At 36.0% G+C, this 16,185-nt stretch overlaps 1 protein-coding gene across 1 annotated transcript; it reads left to right on the top strand.

The window, feature by feature from the left end:
- Positions 1-11,763: 11,763 nt before the first annotated feature.
- foxl2a (forkhead box L2a) lies at positions 11,764-14,031 on the top strand. Its single transcript, XM_028794388.2, has one exon. It carries the CDS (start codon positions 12,206-12,208, stop codon positions 13,121-13,123), a length of 918 nt encoding a protein of 305 aa, XP_028650221.2. The 5' UTR covers positions 11,764-12,205; the 3' UTR covers positions 13,124-14,031.
- Positions 14,032-16,185: the final 2,154 nt, after the last annotated feature.

Here is a 16,185-nt window from a genome sequence, read left to right as displayed (position 1 = left end):
AATTAGAAAAAATGTATGACACAGAAAATGTGTCTACATCCAGTGCTGTGAGTAGAGATGAACTTGAGTATAAAGTAAGTACTTTTCAACCACATAGGATTGTGATCTTGATATGGCAGAAAAGCTTCTGTGACCCTTAAGAGTTATGTTTAGGAGAATTATTATCCTGATAGGGTTACACTAAATAAGTTGCTCTAAACAGAAATAACAGACAATGTTTGACCATAAAATTGACAGCTAAGATCGTAATTTATTCAGTTTTATTTATCTCGACTTAGAATTAAGGTACTGGACATATTTCAGAAATCAAGTGTACTGTGGCACTCAACTGTGACTATCTAGTGGTTAGGTGACCAACCTAGCCTGGGTATAGTGAGTCAGAAGATGCCATGTGAAACTACCTGATGCACTCATATGCAATGTGGCTGTCAAATTCAATTCTGGGGCTCCCACTGTGGTTTTTCTCCCAACTAGTTTCACAATCAACCAGCTATTTTTACCTTTTGTTGGTCTCATTATTAGTTAGCTGACCAATTTTCCTTCTCTTATTTTGTATTAAAAAAGTATAGTAGTATGAGATTTACATTTATAAGAAATGAATACAAACTTATGTTTGCCATAGCTTTTAGTTGCTTAATTCTGCTTTGTCATTTTCTTCTTAATTTTTCTTTTTTCTGTGTTGTTTGCTCTCTTAATTGTATCCATATACTAAAATTAATGATGATCTGAGCAGACAGCAGTGGAAGCAACTTTGAATACTAAAGGGTGACCGTTATTTGTGTTTATTGGTAAATAATAGCTTAAATAACCAGAGCATTAAAATGATAAATTATTAAAAAGCAAGAAATAATCCATCCTTTTTTACTCACATAGATGCTTGTTTCATTCATTCAAAAACTAGCATAACTTGTCTGTAATTTCTGGTTGGACTACAAAAAATATATAAACTAGAAAATATTAGTTTGCTTAGAGGTAGAAGTCCAACTAAAAAAATGACTAAAATGAAAATTTGCCGGATGGACAAAAATGAACTTGGAAACCGTTAATCTGCAAGGTATAAATAAGGGGGTTCAGTGCATTTGTAGGAAAGACACTAAATATCATAATGTAAGTTAACTGTAATGTAATGAGATAGGAAGACAAATCTCTAGTCAGTAAAAGTCAATCATTGTAAGGTCCACATTTAGAGTGATTAAGAGGTGTAATTTAAACTGAAAAGAGTGAGTCTAAATGAAAACAAAACAGTGGCACAGTGATTAGCTCCACTGAGTCATAGCTCTTAGCGACCTCTCATCGGCCCCTGCAATGGTGATTGGCTGTGTGCGATTTGCATGTTCTTCCCGTGTCAGCATGGATTTTCCTCAGGGACTTAGCTTCCTCCCTCAGTCGCTTACTCTGAGTGAGTGAATGGGTGGGCCCTTTGATGGATGGGCATCCTGTTACTACTTGGTTCCTGCTTTGTATCCGATCGACATGATTGGCTTAGTCTCATTATGACTGTGGACTGGAAAAAGCAGGTTGAGAAAATGGATGTATAGAAGGAAATAACATAACAAGATTTGTTGTTAATTCCTCACAAGAAGGATCTTGATGTAGAGTGCTCATAAAGAATATTTTTTGGTTCTCTTATGCTTTATTTTTTTCTTTGTGTTCTGTCAAATCAAAAGAACTTTACCACTGAAACATTACACAATATGCACTGTATAACAGGCTCTCCCAATTTCTTTCTATTCTGTGCCCTTTTACATTACAAATCACTGAATTTTTTTCTTCACGACGACAGGTTGCCCTTTGTCTTTTTTGCTTTGCCTTGTAGTTTCTGCCAATACTCTGGCAGCAGCCAATTTTCCAAGTGTGTTAGAAAACAAAGTTAAATGGAGAAAAAAAAATCGACACACTAAATATTTTTTTTCAAATGGTCTGTTCTCTGATTTTCAAAACATCTGTACAATGATTTCCTAGATTAAAATATCTTTAAACATCCAGAAATTAAATCAAACTGACTAACAACAGATTCAAAGCAGAGGCTGTAGTTTCCAGCTCGGGTATACCACTGCTAACAATGGAGCAATTAAAAGTAGTCAATCTGTAGTAAAAGTGACAATCAGAAGAATCTTTAATCTTTGGAGGAAAGTCCATGGACACAGAATAACTTACAAATGCCACACTGTACCACCCAAATGAAATCTATGTGATGTTTAACATTTTTTTGGGGGCCTTCTAGTCTTGTGATTGGAAGATAATGTTATAGATTACATTATCAAAATTGACACTACATTTTTAAGTACTGGATCAGCTCACAATGTCCAGATACCAGAAGCAATGTAGGATTGCTTAATATCTACTCCCAATTCCTTCTGAAAAAGGCAGTGTCAGCACTCCATGTACACTTTAAAGCCAGCACAATCTGCACTTTTTGATTAGCACAAATCCATGTGGCCTAAACCAATGTTCTTCACTGCAATTTATTATCTTGTTAGATCTGTTAATATGACAAACCTATTTTATCTTTTCTAGTTCATTTCATACTAGATGAAAAATCGTGAATTTTTACAAAGTATGGTAATGTTTACTAATACCAGAAAGTGTTGATATGCATCATTTTGTCCTTCATTTTACCAGGTGATAGTAAATTAAGGTTGTAGTTCAATGTAAATTGAATTAATTAATTAATTCTAATGACCAGGTTAAGAAAGTTGATCTACAAAGCACAATTGCATGTTGCCCTTCGTCCTTCCATTTTTTCAACTCCTGTTTAAATTAAATATGTACATTTCCTATCGAACTTAGCATGCACATTTTTGAATGTGGGAGGAAATCTTTGTTAAAAAATAAAATTCATATCAACCTGGAAAGAATATTCCAATTGCCTTACTGCATTTATCAATTACAATTCTGTATTCAAATAATTTTTGCATAGCACACTTCACATGTACAAATTTAAAGTAATGTAAATATGTTTAAGTTGAATATTGTTAGAATTTCACCTAAAGATCAATAAAAAAAAAACTAATAAAACTAATATACCATAGGTATATATATATATATATATATATATATATATATATATATATATATATATATATATATATATATATATATATATATATATATATATATATATATATATTATACTAGCCATCCCCCACGGCTCCGCCCGTGTAGTAGTGAAACAGGACTGTGAGGAGGGTCCTGCCTGGCTCCGTACTCCTGACATCATGCTTCCCCCTCCCCCTGGCCCGCAGCCTCTGTCTCGGATTAGCGTGAATATATCAATCCTGTAAGTGAACTCTGCTTCTTAGCGCAATGAGAGAACTCGCAAAATCAACTTGAATGTTCAACAAAATTATAAAAAAAAACCCGATCTAAATCCATTACCTAGTTCTCTCATTTGCTAGCTAAGTGGAAGTAAGAAATGTCCCTAGGCTGGCTCGTCAGTGAGGAGGGCCCCGCCTCCCTCCCTTTGGCCCGCTGCGTGTCTCTTGGACTCGCGCAAATAAATCGGTACCACAAGCGAACTATGATACTTTGCACAATGAGAGACGTCATGAAATCAACCGGAATACTCAAGCAAATTATAGAAAAAAATCTGATCTAAATCCGTTAAGTAGTTCTCTCGTGAAAGCGGACAGACATACATACAGAGAGACAGACATTGGATTTTATATATATGGACATATAATATGTTTTTGTTTGTTGTCCCATCCGTCATTCAAACTGCCTCTCTCTATTAATGCCTCTGCTCTCATGAGTCAAAAAGTTGTTCTTTGTGGGTCCAATTAGATACCAGAAATGAAGTAGCTCCTTGCTGGTTTGTAACCATGAATGCTGACATGCTAGAGTCATCCTCTTAATGCAAGATGGACAGTTCGTAATGCTTGAATTAAGAATAAAGACTGAGGAAACATGAGTTTAACAATAACCCTTTGATTTTTCTTTGTGTTGAGCTGCACTTCCACTCTTGATCCAGCCTCACCCAACCCCCCCAAATCCCCCAGCCACAAAAGTGCAAGATACTTATTTTTTATTACAATGGATAGAAGCAACATGTGACATTACCAGGTAAGTAATGTTAATCTCTCGTCATTTAGTCTGCTAGTTTGGCTTCAGTCCATTAGGATGTATCACATGCTCTAAGCCAGCAATTGGCAATAGTGTATAAACTGTAGCATATAGGAAAAAAATATCACTGGGACACTCAGGTTTCCAAACTTTGGGCTCCAAAGTAGCCTATATTGTCCATATGGTCCAAGATGGCAACTATGCAAAATTTGGTCCAAATCAAACAAAAGGTGTAGGATTGTATAGGGAACATACAGCCAGACAGACATTCTATTATATATATATATATATATATTTAGGCGGCACGGTGGCGCAGTGGGTAGCGCTGCTGCCTCGCAGTTGAGAGATCTGGGGACCTGGGTTCGATTCCCGGGTCCTCCCTGTGTGGAGTTTGCATGTTCTCCCCGTGTCTGCGTGGGTTTCCTCCGGGCGCTCCGGTTTCCTCCCACAGTCCAAAGACATGCAGGTTAGGTGGATTGACGATTCTAAATTGGCCCTAGTGTGTGCTTGGTGTGTGGGTGTGTTTGTGTGTGTCCTGCGGTGGGTTGGCACCCTGCCCGGGATTGTTTCCTGCCTTGTGCCCTGTGTTGGCTGGGATTGGCTCCAGCAGACCCCCATGACCCTGTGTTCGGTTTCAGCGGGTTGGAAAATGGATGGATGGATGGATATATATATTTATATATATTTATAATATATATATATATAGATGTGTGTGTGTGTGTGGTGTGTGTGTGTGTGTGTGTGTGTAGGAAACAGCAAAAAGAAGAAAATGGGCCATAAACACTTTTAGAAAAGGTTGCAATAAAAGGAGATGTTCTGAGCCTCATTTTAAATTATTGGACAGATGGACACAGATTACCACATGCAAGTAAGAATTTCACTCTATTGTGTAGCTGTGAAAATAATGACCATATAAACAGCTGCCTTTGACATGCATATCATTCCAGAGTCTACAAATAAAGCTTACGTCTTGGTGCAGTTTTAATTATCCTTGGTATTTAAGAAAAGGTTGCTCTGATCTTAGCTCAGTTTTGTAGTAGAAGATCTGACAGAGTAGATGAGAGTCACACTTTCTGATTCAGTGGCCTGTCCAGTGGAGTTGCTTCTGCAGGATCAGAGTGTTATGCTAGATGTCTCTGTCTTTCTTTGATGATAAAATATTTGTCATTCTGTTTGCCACGTGAGAATAAAAATGATTACTTCTGTAGTTATTTTTGCACCACCCTGTGTTTTCTAGAATCTTGTTTTTTCTAAGAATTCAGTTTTGAGCTCTATTAGTCAACCTTTTTTCAAAGCATTTTAAAATTGATTGGAATTATTGGAGAAAATCACTGAGTACACATTTAAGAAACTCTTCTTCATCTTGTGTCTTTGAGAAAAAAATGAGTGAAATAAAATGTTGCCTTTGAATATGTAGGATGAAAACCCAAAATGCTAGCAAATCATCAATATTTCATTATGCAGTTTACTTAAATCAGTCCTTGATTTTACAGGAAATGAAATGGTTCTTGCTTATAATAAAATTGTGAAATTGTCTGTCAAACATACAAATAAAAAAATTAAAGCTAATTATAAATGATGTGTTCCAATTGAAACTTGGCTTCAAGTGAAACTTCAATGAGATGAATTTGGCACTACAATCAATCCTTGTGTTAAGGTTACTATAAAGCACTCTATTGCCTCATAATCAAAATAATTCCTATTATTTTACACTTAGGAATACTCATTGTGCTTTAAATACTCAAGAGGAAAACTAAAATGTTTTCTAATAGTCTATTATTACTTAATTAGATCTTGCATTCGGTCTAAAATTGGCTTCTTTCTTGCAATGCATTATAATTATGTGACAAGAAACAAGTTAAGAGAATGGTGTACTGCTTCCCATAGGTTTCCTTTCAGTGATAAGAAAGATAAACATTCTGCTTGTTCCACACAAAAATACTGCAGGGTTTCCGGAGATGTGGTAAGATGCAAAAAGGGGCTTTTGGCCTCCTTTAATTGTAGACAATGATCTCTGTCATAAGGCAAGTTGGGTGTACAAAGTAAGGAAGCCCCCCTCTAAGCTGAGGTGTGTGTCCTGAGCTTCCTGAGCAATGTGACTTATCTAATTGTGATCCTGAAGCTTTTGCACTGCTTTATCTTTTCAGAACAGTAAGGGGGAATTCTGTTTATTTTTACAGGCTTGTCTGTTCAGGGGAAACAAGAGATGCTTTTCATTTTGGTCCATGAGGGCTGTGGGCAAAGCAATTTTGTTTTCACTCATTTGTTAGGCCCAGTGTAAAAGAGATGTGTTTGATATTTCAGACTGTTTTATCCAGGCCACACTTGTAATACCATAACAAAGACCTCATGGTGTGTCTTTTATAAGCTATCTCTATTTGAGCTACAAATGAAGCTCTGAATGAGAAAATGATTGGTTAAAAAAAAAGATTTTAAATGATAGCGAGCATTACCTCTCAACTATTTTGTCAATATTTACAAATATAATGATCAGTAAGGGCGCCACTAAGTGGTGCTCATCAAATTGCTTCCTTATTAAAGACTTTGCATCACACTTTCACAAACAACACAGGTGTGCTTCGTTTTATTTTATTTAATAACAAGCTTATAACGGGCTTTTCACACCGTCGTTGTTTAAACATGGTATAAAGTTAAAAGCTTGATATATTAAAAAAGGCAAATGAAACTAGAGATATGTCTCTCAAATGTTTAGTCTACGCCTTTAGCGTAAACTGGCTTTAATTGCCTGAGTTTCAAAAAGTAGCCAAAGTTGTATGGGGGGCGGGCGGTGGATTTCGTTAAGAATCCACCTGCATCTTATCACTACACCCTGCTAAAGGATCAAAATCGGTAAACGTTTACTATTTCTTCTTTGTTTAACAAGCAAATGTGGTAGCTAATCGGGAAAGACTCTTTTTAAAGGATCCACACCTTTTACTGTGACGGATCCACAAGGCTATAATAACGATTATTACAGTACTTTAGATGTGAAATAATAACTAGCAAGTAGATACCGTCTGTAAAATGTGTGCGTTATTAATCTTTAATTTGATAAGGGCGAGCAATTCGAGCCCTCCTCGTGCCCATATTGTTAAAAATGTCTGTCCATGACGTGCCAAAAAAATGGGCAAAGGACAGATAACTTCTTGCCATGTACCTCATTCGAAAAATATTTCCCTTTTACAACAAAATCAACTTTTCTCCTACAAATGATTAGAGGTTCTACACTACAGAAACGGCGTCGCCCAGTTCACATTGTAAATTGGGCAGTTTCTGTTGGAACCCTTGGGGTTCTTTCTACTTTCAAATGGCAAATTTGAGTTACTTTTGATTATAACTACTGTCTTCAGAACTGGAACTCTTGTTTTAATAACCGAGTAAATTAAAAACGAATTTCAATGGATATTGACACAATTTATATGGGTTGTAAACTATAAAGGTATCTCAAATATCTTTTTCAGCACGGTTAGCCATGCACCTTCATTAGTAAAATTCTCTTATCACCCTCGTGCTTATTAAAATATGGCTTTATTTTTAAATTGCATAAGCATATACCATTTCTTGCATCCCTGTTTATTGAATGCATTTTAACTTTTCGTGTAGGTCTAACCTGACTTCATACTGTTGATGTTCTTTTCTGATTTGATCAGCGCGGTCTAGGCATTTACGCGTCCACTTTGAACAATCTCTTCATCCCGTTAGGTGACGTGGAGCGCGAGTCTCCATCCCAGATCTATCTGTTAAAAGACTTCTCCTCGTTCTTGACCACGACCCCGCAGTTTATTTGTATTTATTTGAATCGCTCCCTAAGCTTTCCTGCGATCGGTCTGCGCTTCAAAAATGCAGTGACCTGTAATTTTTGTTCATCTGCATTCCAGACTAACGCTGGGGGATAAACATCCGTGTTTCATGCAGGGCCAGGAAATTTAGAAAAAAGGTTTAAGTCTTCCTTTCAAAATAGAATATAATGTTGCACACTTTCAAAAACACATCCTTTCTTTGATGTAAATGTTTAATTGGAATAAAAAGCAAAGAAAATATAAAATTTCCCGTCTGACGATTTGTTACTTGCCTTTTAATTAATCACACGTATTTTAAAATAAACCATATTATTAGAATGCGTATTTGTGATATATAGTTTAACAAACACATATGTAGCAGAACGAACTAAAGAACTGAGCAATGAGCATATATAACGAAGTTGGTACTATAATTATAGTTATAGCCTACTGATCCGCTTCGCTTTTAATTTGTTAAGTTGCTCTTCAGGTTTATTGATGCGAAGCGCTAATTTTATTTCAGAAACACTTTGGAGTCTTTTATTTAGTTTTGTGGAGATGTGGACGGATTTGTTTATTTATCCACCAAACCTAAATTGTGCGCCTAAACACATTAAGGATTGGAACATAGGTAACCCGATTAAGTTTAAAGTCCAAAAGGAAAGAGAATGTAATTGTTTGTTTTAAAAGGATTATGTAGAAGATTGCAGGACTCGCACCCGTGAACTTACGGAGTGTGAAATGAGAACGATTTGCATTCAGATAGCCTACCTTGAGACGTTCATCGACAAAAGAAAAGTCTATAACCACACAGACGTTATTATTAGTTATTAAAGAACACAGAACAGTTTGAAAATAATAATGACCATTTAAAAATGACATAGGATTTTAGTCACAAAGCACAGTATTTAAGCAAATTTACTAAATCTGGAGCTTAACAAGCCATAACGTTAATTTGAAACTGCTTTTGATTATCATTTCAATAATAACTTTTTAAACACAAGTGTTTCTCTTTAGAAAACATTTCTATGCACTGATACATTGTTTAATGACGCAACTAAACTACTTTTATATATACACCATACATATTAAACAAGTACATTCAAACGTAAACAAGTAGCTTAAAGACGGTACGATTAAAAGAAAAACATAAGTAGAGAGAGAGAGAGTGTTTGTTTATGTGCCTATGTTTATCATTCTTTTCCGTGAGTGGAGAACTTGGGTTAGTGTGCCACACGTGCCCTTTGTGTATGTTGTGATGTGTGTTTACTCTAGTGAACCGATGCGTTACCTAAGCAGCTTCAATAAACACAGAAGTCGAACATTCCAAACTTCAATGCAATTTAAAGACTGCTGCACAATACAGCTTTCTGAAGGAAAGAAAAAATAATAATTCCCTTATTCAGCAGATATAGTTTTAAAAGCAAGTGGAAACGAAGATCAGATGAAGAGGGAAATGCCACTCGTTCCACAGTTTTTATTTGACAATCACACAAAATCAACATCGCCAGTGTTAAATTAAATTCATTACGTTGCCCTTAAATGTGTATATGGAAACTGTATTTCTGTATATACTCCTTAAGCGTTAATTCAACACTGGTGAGTTTCCTGCGATGGAAACATTGATAGATCACTAGAGGATGATAGCTATTAAATGGGTGCTTTTTGCCAGTTTGCGAATCGTACTAAGCGGTAAAACCCATCCGTCCGTCCATCCATCCATCCATTACATTGAGTGAATCTATTTAATCCAGTTTGGAGTCGACTTAATTAAATGAACTAATCATTTAAAACTCAGTTCAGAAGTAACTGATTATAGTAACACCGGTGTCATTTTCTCAGTATTGCTTACCATATACTGTACGTATTGCGTTATAATTATAGTTGAGTAATTTTGAAGGAGAAGTGGAACAATCAGTGTAAAGTAAAAACAGGTTTTTATAAATACATGAGATGAATGAATTCAAACTTTTATGCATATGTCTGTCACTCTCATATCTATCATTCTTGTATACTGTATATGACTTCATATTATTTAAGTTACTCATTAAATATAGCATTTCCAACATTTCAAGAACAAATTTTACAGCAAAGTCATTGCAACCCGTGCATATAGATAAAAGAGACAATTATTTCCGTGTGCAAAATTACCGATTGAAATGAAGAAGTAAACAGTCAATGTTGTCCTTCGAAGAAAGCCAAACTTAGTCCAAGATTGGTTTCCTGGGCCTCCGTTTCTTTCAGAATTTTAATCACGCCTCAAAACTAGGTGGAATTGTGTGCCTGCATTTTTATATAGTTTTCCGTTTTTCTGCTTTCTGTCACCTCCAAATGTCAGTATACTCAAATGTAATTTTAAAACGTGTGGAGGATTCCCATGCAAATTTCACTTTGAGTTATTATTTAGCATATCATGATTAATCGATGTTGACAATGTCGTTATGAGCATTATGTTGATACGTTGAATATTATGTGTATGTACGTTGATTTCTCCGCAGACTGTTAAATAAGGTCTGACTGGCTGATTCATTTTGTATTCTTCCCAAAACGACTAGAAATAAGTACAATTTCAAAGCCAATGAGCTGGACTTAATCGTGTACCCAATGTTACTCAATTTTGTTGTGTAACCCGGTTAGATAAGATATAGATAAACGGATCCGATTTCATTTGAACATGGAGAAATGTTTGTCTAATGATATTTGTTTCTGAACTTTCTCAAATGAGTGTAAGATGAGCAAGTACGGTCTCTGCAATTCACTTTGAAAAGACAGTCTTGACCGTAAATTAGTATTTTTCTAACAGTATGTGGATAGATTCGATTCAATATTGTTATACGCTACGATTCAAATTCACCTTTCTTCAAATTTCAGACTTTTACCATTCTAAAATAAACAGATATATTTTCAGGTGTCAACTGGACAGGTCCACATTGTATAAAACGGCACGGTATTATAGATTAATACATTATGTAATCCGAATTCAATGTCAGTCTTCAATTATTTCTTTTAAAATGTAATGCTGGACGAGAAATAATGACAGCGTGCTCAAAATAACGCGGAGATATCTGAATTACACGCTATAAAACCAGAATCAATATACGGTATCGGTCCTGCTACTTTCAAATCAGGCGGTACCTGGATAGTAATACTGCACCTTCCTCTTCAGTTGGATTAGTTTCCTTTGCACTTTCCCTGCATTCTGTAAGGCTGAAAAGTGCCTAATCTGCTGTCTGGGGGAGGTGATGACACATAAAACAATGCTGTTACACCTGTGTAGGCTCTGGGGACGGAAATATCTGCCATTTATACAAAGCCAACATGACCTGCTTGGGTGGTCAGCGAAACGTATACCGTTTAAATCCGAGTGGCATCATTGATTTGGAAGATGTAGATTTTCGCATTAAATTTATAATGAATACGTAGTGTTTTAACTGAGCGTACCCTCTTCTGGTTTATTTACAAGGAACTTTAAACCTCACCTGGATTTGGAGACGAGTTCTTCGCACTACAGCCAGCCATCGCCTGAAACAGTTTATATGATTCAGTGCTTTATATTGTGTAGCGCAAAAAAGACGCTGTAAATACGCGCAAGTATCTTTACTTGTTCGTTAAGTCAACTGCAAGTCGGCAGCGACGCAAGTGGATAAGGGTACGTTTTACATTCTGCAGAGTTTACAGCTATTTGTTTTTGTCTTCATCTTTTCGCTTTCCTAATTCCCACGCACGTTTAAGCAATTCCAAATGAAACGCATTTATTGTTAGTCGAACTGAAGAAGTCTCGCCGTTTTTTGAAAAAGACTCCGTGGAGGTTAAAGGAATTGGAACCAGTGCACGGGATATGTAGCACAGTTTTTTTTGTTCCTTTCCCCTTGTAGAATCAAGTCGGTTGGTATTAAATGGGAAGTATTTCTTAGCGAGTACTCGATCCAGTAGCGGACGGAACACAACAGTAACGGAGGCGGAACAAGATCAGAGGCATTCAAATCAGCGAAAAAAGGACATCATCGTCACTGGATATATGAGACATTCAGTAAGCGGCCTTTCGTCTTTTGAAAGAAAAAAGGCTGGGCTTAGAGAGGAACCTCACACCCTAAGCTTTTCAACCTTCAGAAACAACCTCTCCTAAGAACGAGAACAGCCAGGCCACAGCGCGGAGATTAACGGAGGTGCTGGACTTTTTTCCACTCTGGGATGGTGATTTAGCAATTGATTCGGACATCACGAGCGAAGCGTATTTCCCTGTAAAACCGGAGCTCAAGGCAGCGGTTTTGCCAAAGTAGGACTGGACAGCAGGTTGCTGCACAATTTTTCTTTTCTTTTCTTTTTTTCTGTCCTGCGTGGGTGTGCTTGTGCGTTTATATGTCATGATGGCCACTTACCAGGACCCTGAGGATGACTCGATGGCTTTAATGATCCACGACACCAACGCCAGTAAAGAGAAAGACCGGCCTAAAGAAGAACAGGGTCCAGAGAAGAGCTCGGAGAAGTCCGATCCATCCCAGAAGCCACCGTACTCCTATGTCGCGCTCATTGCGATGGCCATTCGAGAAAGTCCTGAAAAAAGACTGACGTTGTCAGGTATTTACCAGTACATTATCAGCAAATTCCCTTTCTACGAGAAAAACAAAAAAGGATGGCAGAACAGCATTCGACACAATCTAAGTCTCAACGAATGTTTCATTAAAGTTCCCAGGGAAGGCGGAGGAGAGCGCAAAGGCAACTACTGGACTCTCGATCCTGCATGTGAAGATATGTTTGAAAAGGGCAACTACCGCCGACGACGGCGGATGAAACGACCTTTCAGACCCCCTCCGACCCACTTCCAGCCTGGAAAGACACTTTTCGGCACTGACGGCTATGGTTATCTTCCAACACCGAAGTACTTACAGTCCAGTTTTATGAATAATTCATGGTCACTTGGACAGCCACCTACTCCCATGTCTTACACATCTTGCCAGATGGCAAGTGGCAACGTGAACCCGGTCAATGTGAAAGGGCTGTCAACGCCCGCTTCTTACAACCCTTATTCCAGAGTTCAAAGCATGGGTTTACCTAGCATGGTCAACTCCTATAACGGGATGAGCCATCATCACCACCCGCATGCTCACCATCCACAACAGCTGAGCCCGGCGACCCCTGCGCCTCCTCCTGCTTCAGGTACAAATGGAGCCGGTCTTCAGTTTGCATGCTCACGGCAACCAACAGAACTTTCAATGATGCACTGTTCATATTGGGATCATGAGAGCAAACATAGCGCTTTACATACAAGAATAGACATCTAAGTCATCGAGCAGGACCCCTAAATACTTAACGTCGGCCAAACACAAGTAGATATTTAAGATGATCATGGATATTTCTGTTTGTTTTACTTTTTGGTAACATTTTAAACGGTGCCACAGTTTCTTGCACTGGGATCCTGCGCCACGTAAAGCAGTGTAAGTCTTTAGAGATTCTCTAATTCAGCCTACAGAATAAATGTTCAAAAGCTATGGTCACTTGTCACAAGTTTCACTTAGGAACTGAGGAGGTCTTATTGCTGTCTATAATTTCAGTAGGCCTAAAATACAATGTCTGCTTTGAACGACTATTTCCACTGATGGAATTTAACCTTTATAATTTTTTAATTATTTTTTATATTGAACTGACCACTCACTGTAACTTATAAATATGTACACATATAGCGTTCAGCAGTAAACCTTAAGTGATGGAGAAATTATAAAATTAAACCTTCAAAAATGGCTGCAGTACAAGTTGCTAATTTAGTGAAGATTGGCTGCAAAGTTATGGTTATAAGTCAGAAAAATGAATGTGATTTCTGGAACAACCTGAAAACATGGATGTATTTTCAGACCTATTGGGAAAATGCATTTTAAATGAAAAATAAAAGGTAATGATAGTAGCAAACTCTTATTTGACGGGTAATATAGCCATATTTAACAGTATTCTGGGAAGGTAGATTTTCTTGAAAAATACTGCTGCCCATTCACCAGTCTTCAGTTATATTCTTCTTTAAATATTTTATTTTAAGAAACACGTTTCCGGTCATTCAGGGTCAGGTGTTGTTTTCTTTTTTTTCTGTATTTTAAAAGTTGTACAGTATAATTGGGACCAATTCACAAACCAGTAGCACTTTTACTTGTGTATTCTAGCATTGTGGAAATTCTTAATAAATCAGTTATTTCTTACACAATATTTGTTTCTCAAGTGATTTAAGCTTTATATCATGTCGTTTTGTTCACGGATGTTTTCTTTGTTATACTTAGGTTAATCAAAAGGTTACCTCATTTATTTATTGTTGGATGCTCTCAGCTGGTATAAGAAAATTTTATAGAGCAGGAGAAAATTACAATAATAATATGATATTTTATGTTGATAAATCTTTATACAAATCTTTTAATTTTTTTTGTTTGTGCTAAAATGTGTTTTCAAGCTTTGCTGCATTATATTTGTTTATGAACAGCTTTGCCAAATGAAGTTAATAAGAAATTTGTTTTGGAAAAATCAGTTCCAGTGTCATAATATTTAGATTTTTTTTCCTGAAATGTTTTATATTTAATTAACATATTACTGACGTTATTTAGTACAAGTAAATTAGCCTTAAATTATTAAAAGCGCCAAGTTTCATTAACTCCAGCTTGTGTCATTGTTATAAATTTGACTTGTGCGCATACTGCTTTCACCAAATGATTTCATTGCCATTTTTTCTTGACACAGAATTCTTAACTGATTCAATACTTCTCATCATTCCTGCTTACATTTCTAGCACAAATAGGTTTCTTTGTATGTCATTAAAGTATATTTCGAAATATTTCTCTACAGAAATAAGCCTTTCCACAATTATGTCAAGCACTTTTGAAAACATTAAAGTACATAGAAGCTGTTTTTTTTAATCTTTTGCGTTTATTTTCTTAATTTTTCTTCAGCATTATGGTGGTATTCGTTGAAGTTTGGCAAATTCACTTAAAACAGAAACGATCGCTATATTTTCTATATTATAAAATTATGACTTGTCAGATATGCATAAGCATATGCCTGGATACATTTAAAAATTCTGTCTGCTGCATTGGTGGTTTAAATCGGTGTTTATTAGTCGTTGTGTTTGATTGATTTCAAATTGTTCGCAGGTATTCTGGAAATACGAGTGTACATGTGATTAAGTAACACTTGTGTCATTTGTTCAGTTGTTTATGTTGACTGTACATGACTGTAAATTACACTATATTATCATTAAGAATAATTCATAAGATACCAACTGATTTACAGTTTCATGTTACTGTTTAGACTGTATTTGTACAACATGAGAAGGATTTACACTAATTATTAAGTTTGCATATTAGGCAGTTGTGAGCTCGTCAACAAACGATTACAAATTACCTCGTTCATAACGGTAACGTATTGCGGTCATATATACTCGTTATAGAAAGCTCACTGTCGGTTTATTTATTTATTTATTTTCTTGGCGGCCAGGTTATGTTTCAGCAATAGGTAAATAACTGTTATAATTGACACTTAGTATATATAGTTAAAACTTTGTTTATTGATCCTCTTTCAGTTACTTTAAGGAATGTTTAATCTATAAATAAAGTTTTTCGTAATGTTGTATATATTGCAAAGCGTATGTTATGAGAAATGCTAAACTAATTAATGAACTATTGTATAGAATTATTAAACAAAAGAAAAAATACACAGCAGTCTTTTTATTTTGTGTATTTTGTGAAGTTTGTTTAAGATTTTAATATAATTCTGTACCTTATCAAACGATATATGGAATTTGCTTTGCATTTATCTTATATATTTGATGATAATCTGTAATACACTAACAAAATGCAGTTTCATACAATATATGCATTAGTGCTTATTCGGAAGCTTCGTTACTATTAAAACATGTATTAGACAGATGTTTAGAAATTGCCTCGTTTTTAAACTATAAAGAACAACCACTCAGTCCTGTATCAGTCAATAGACGCAAGTTTACATTAATTTTAATTTTGAATGCCTTCGACCTTTAATATTTGACCTAATATGGCATTTGAAGATATTTGAAGATAATAGCCATTGTTCAGTTTTAACGATGCATTTGTGAGGTTAATATATTGATAAATCCTTTTCCATAAACATTTATGGCATGGTTTATTGCCACTGTGTTTTCTGGTCATTGTTTTCAACTTCTTTGGTGTGATAAATAAGATAATATGTATATTTAAAGAATGAAGGTTCTTTTATTCAGGTGTAAGAAGCACACTTTACGACCATATTAGTGTGCTGGTACTATGACAGTCGGGAGCATTACTTCTTAATAACGCATGTTCAGATTGGGTGGAAAAGGTGTAAAGTTCTCTCTACT

Source organism: Erpetoichthys calabaricus, chromosome 2 (genome assembly GCF_900747795.2).
Source record: "Erpetoichthys calabaricus chromosome 2, fErpCal1.3, whole genome shotgun sequence".
Classification (NCBI taxonomy): domain Eukaryota; kingdom Metazoa; phylum Chordata; class Cladistia; order Polypteriformes; family Polypteridae; genus Erpetoichthys; species Erpetoichthys calabaricus.
This window is presented reverse-complemented; position numbering and strand designations above follow the sequence as displayed.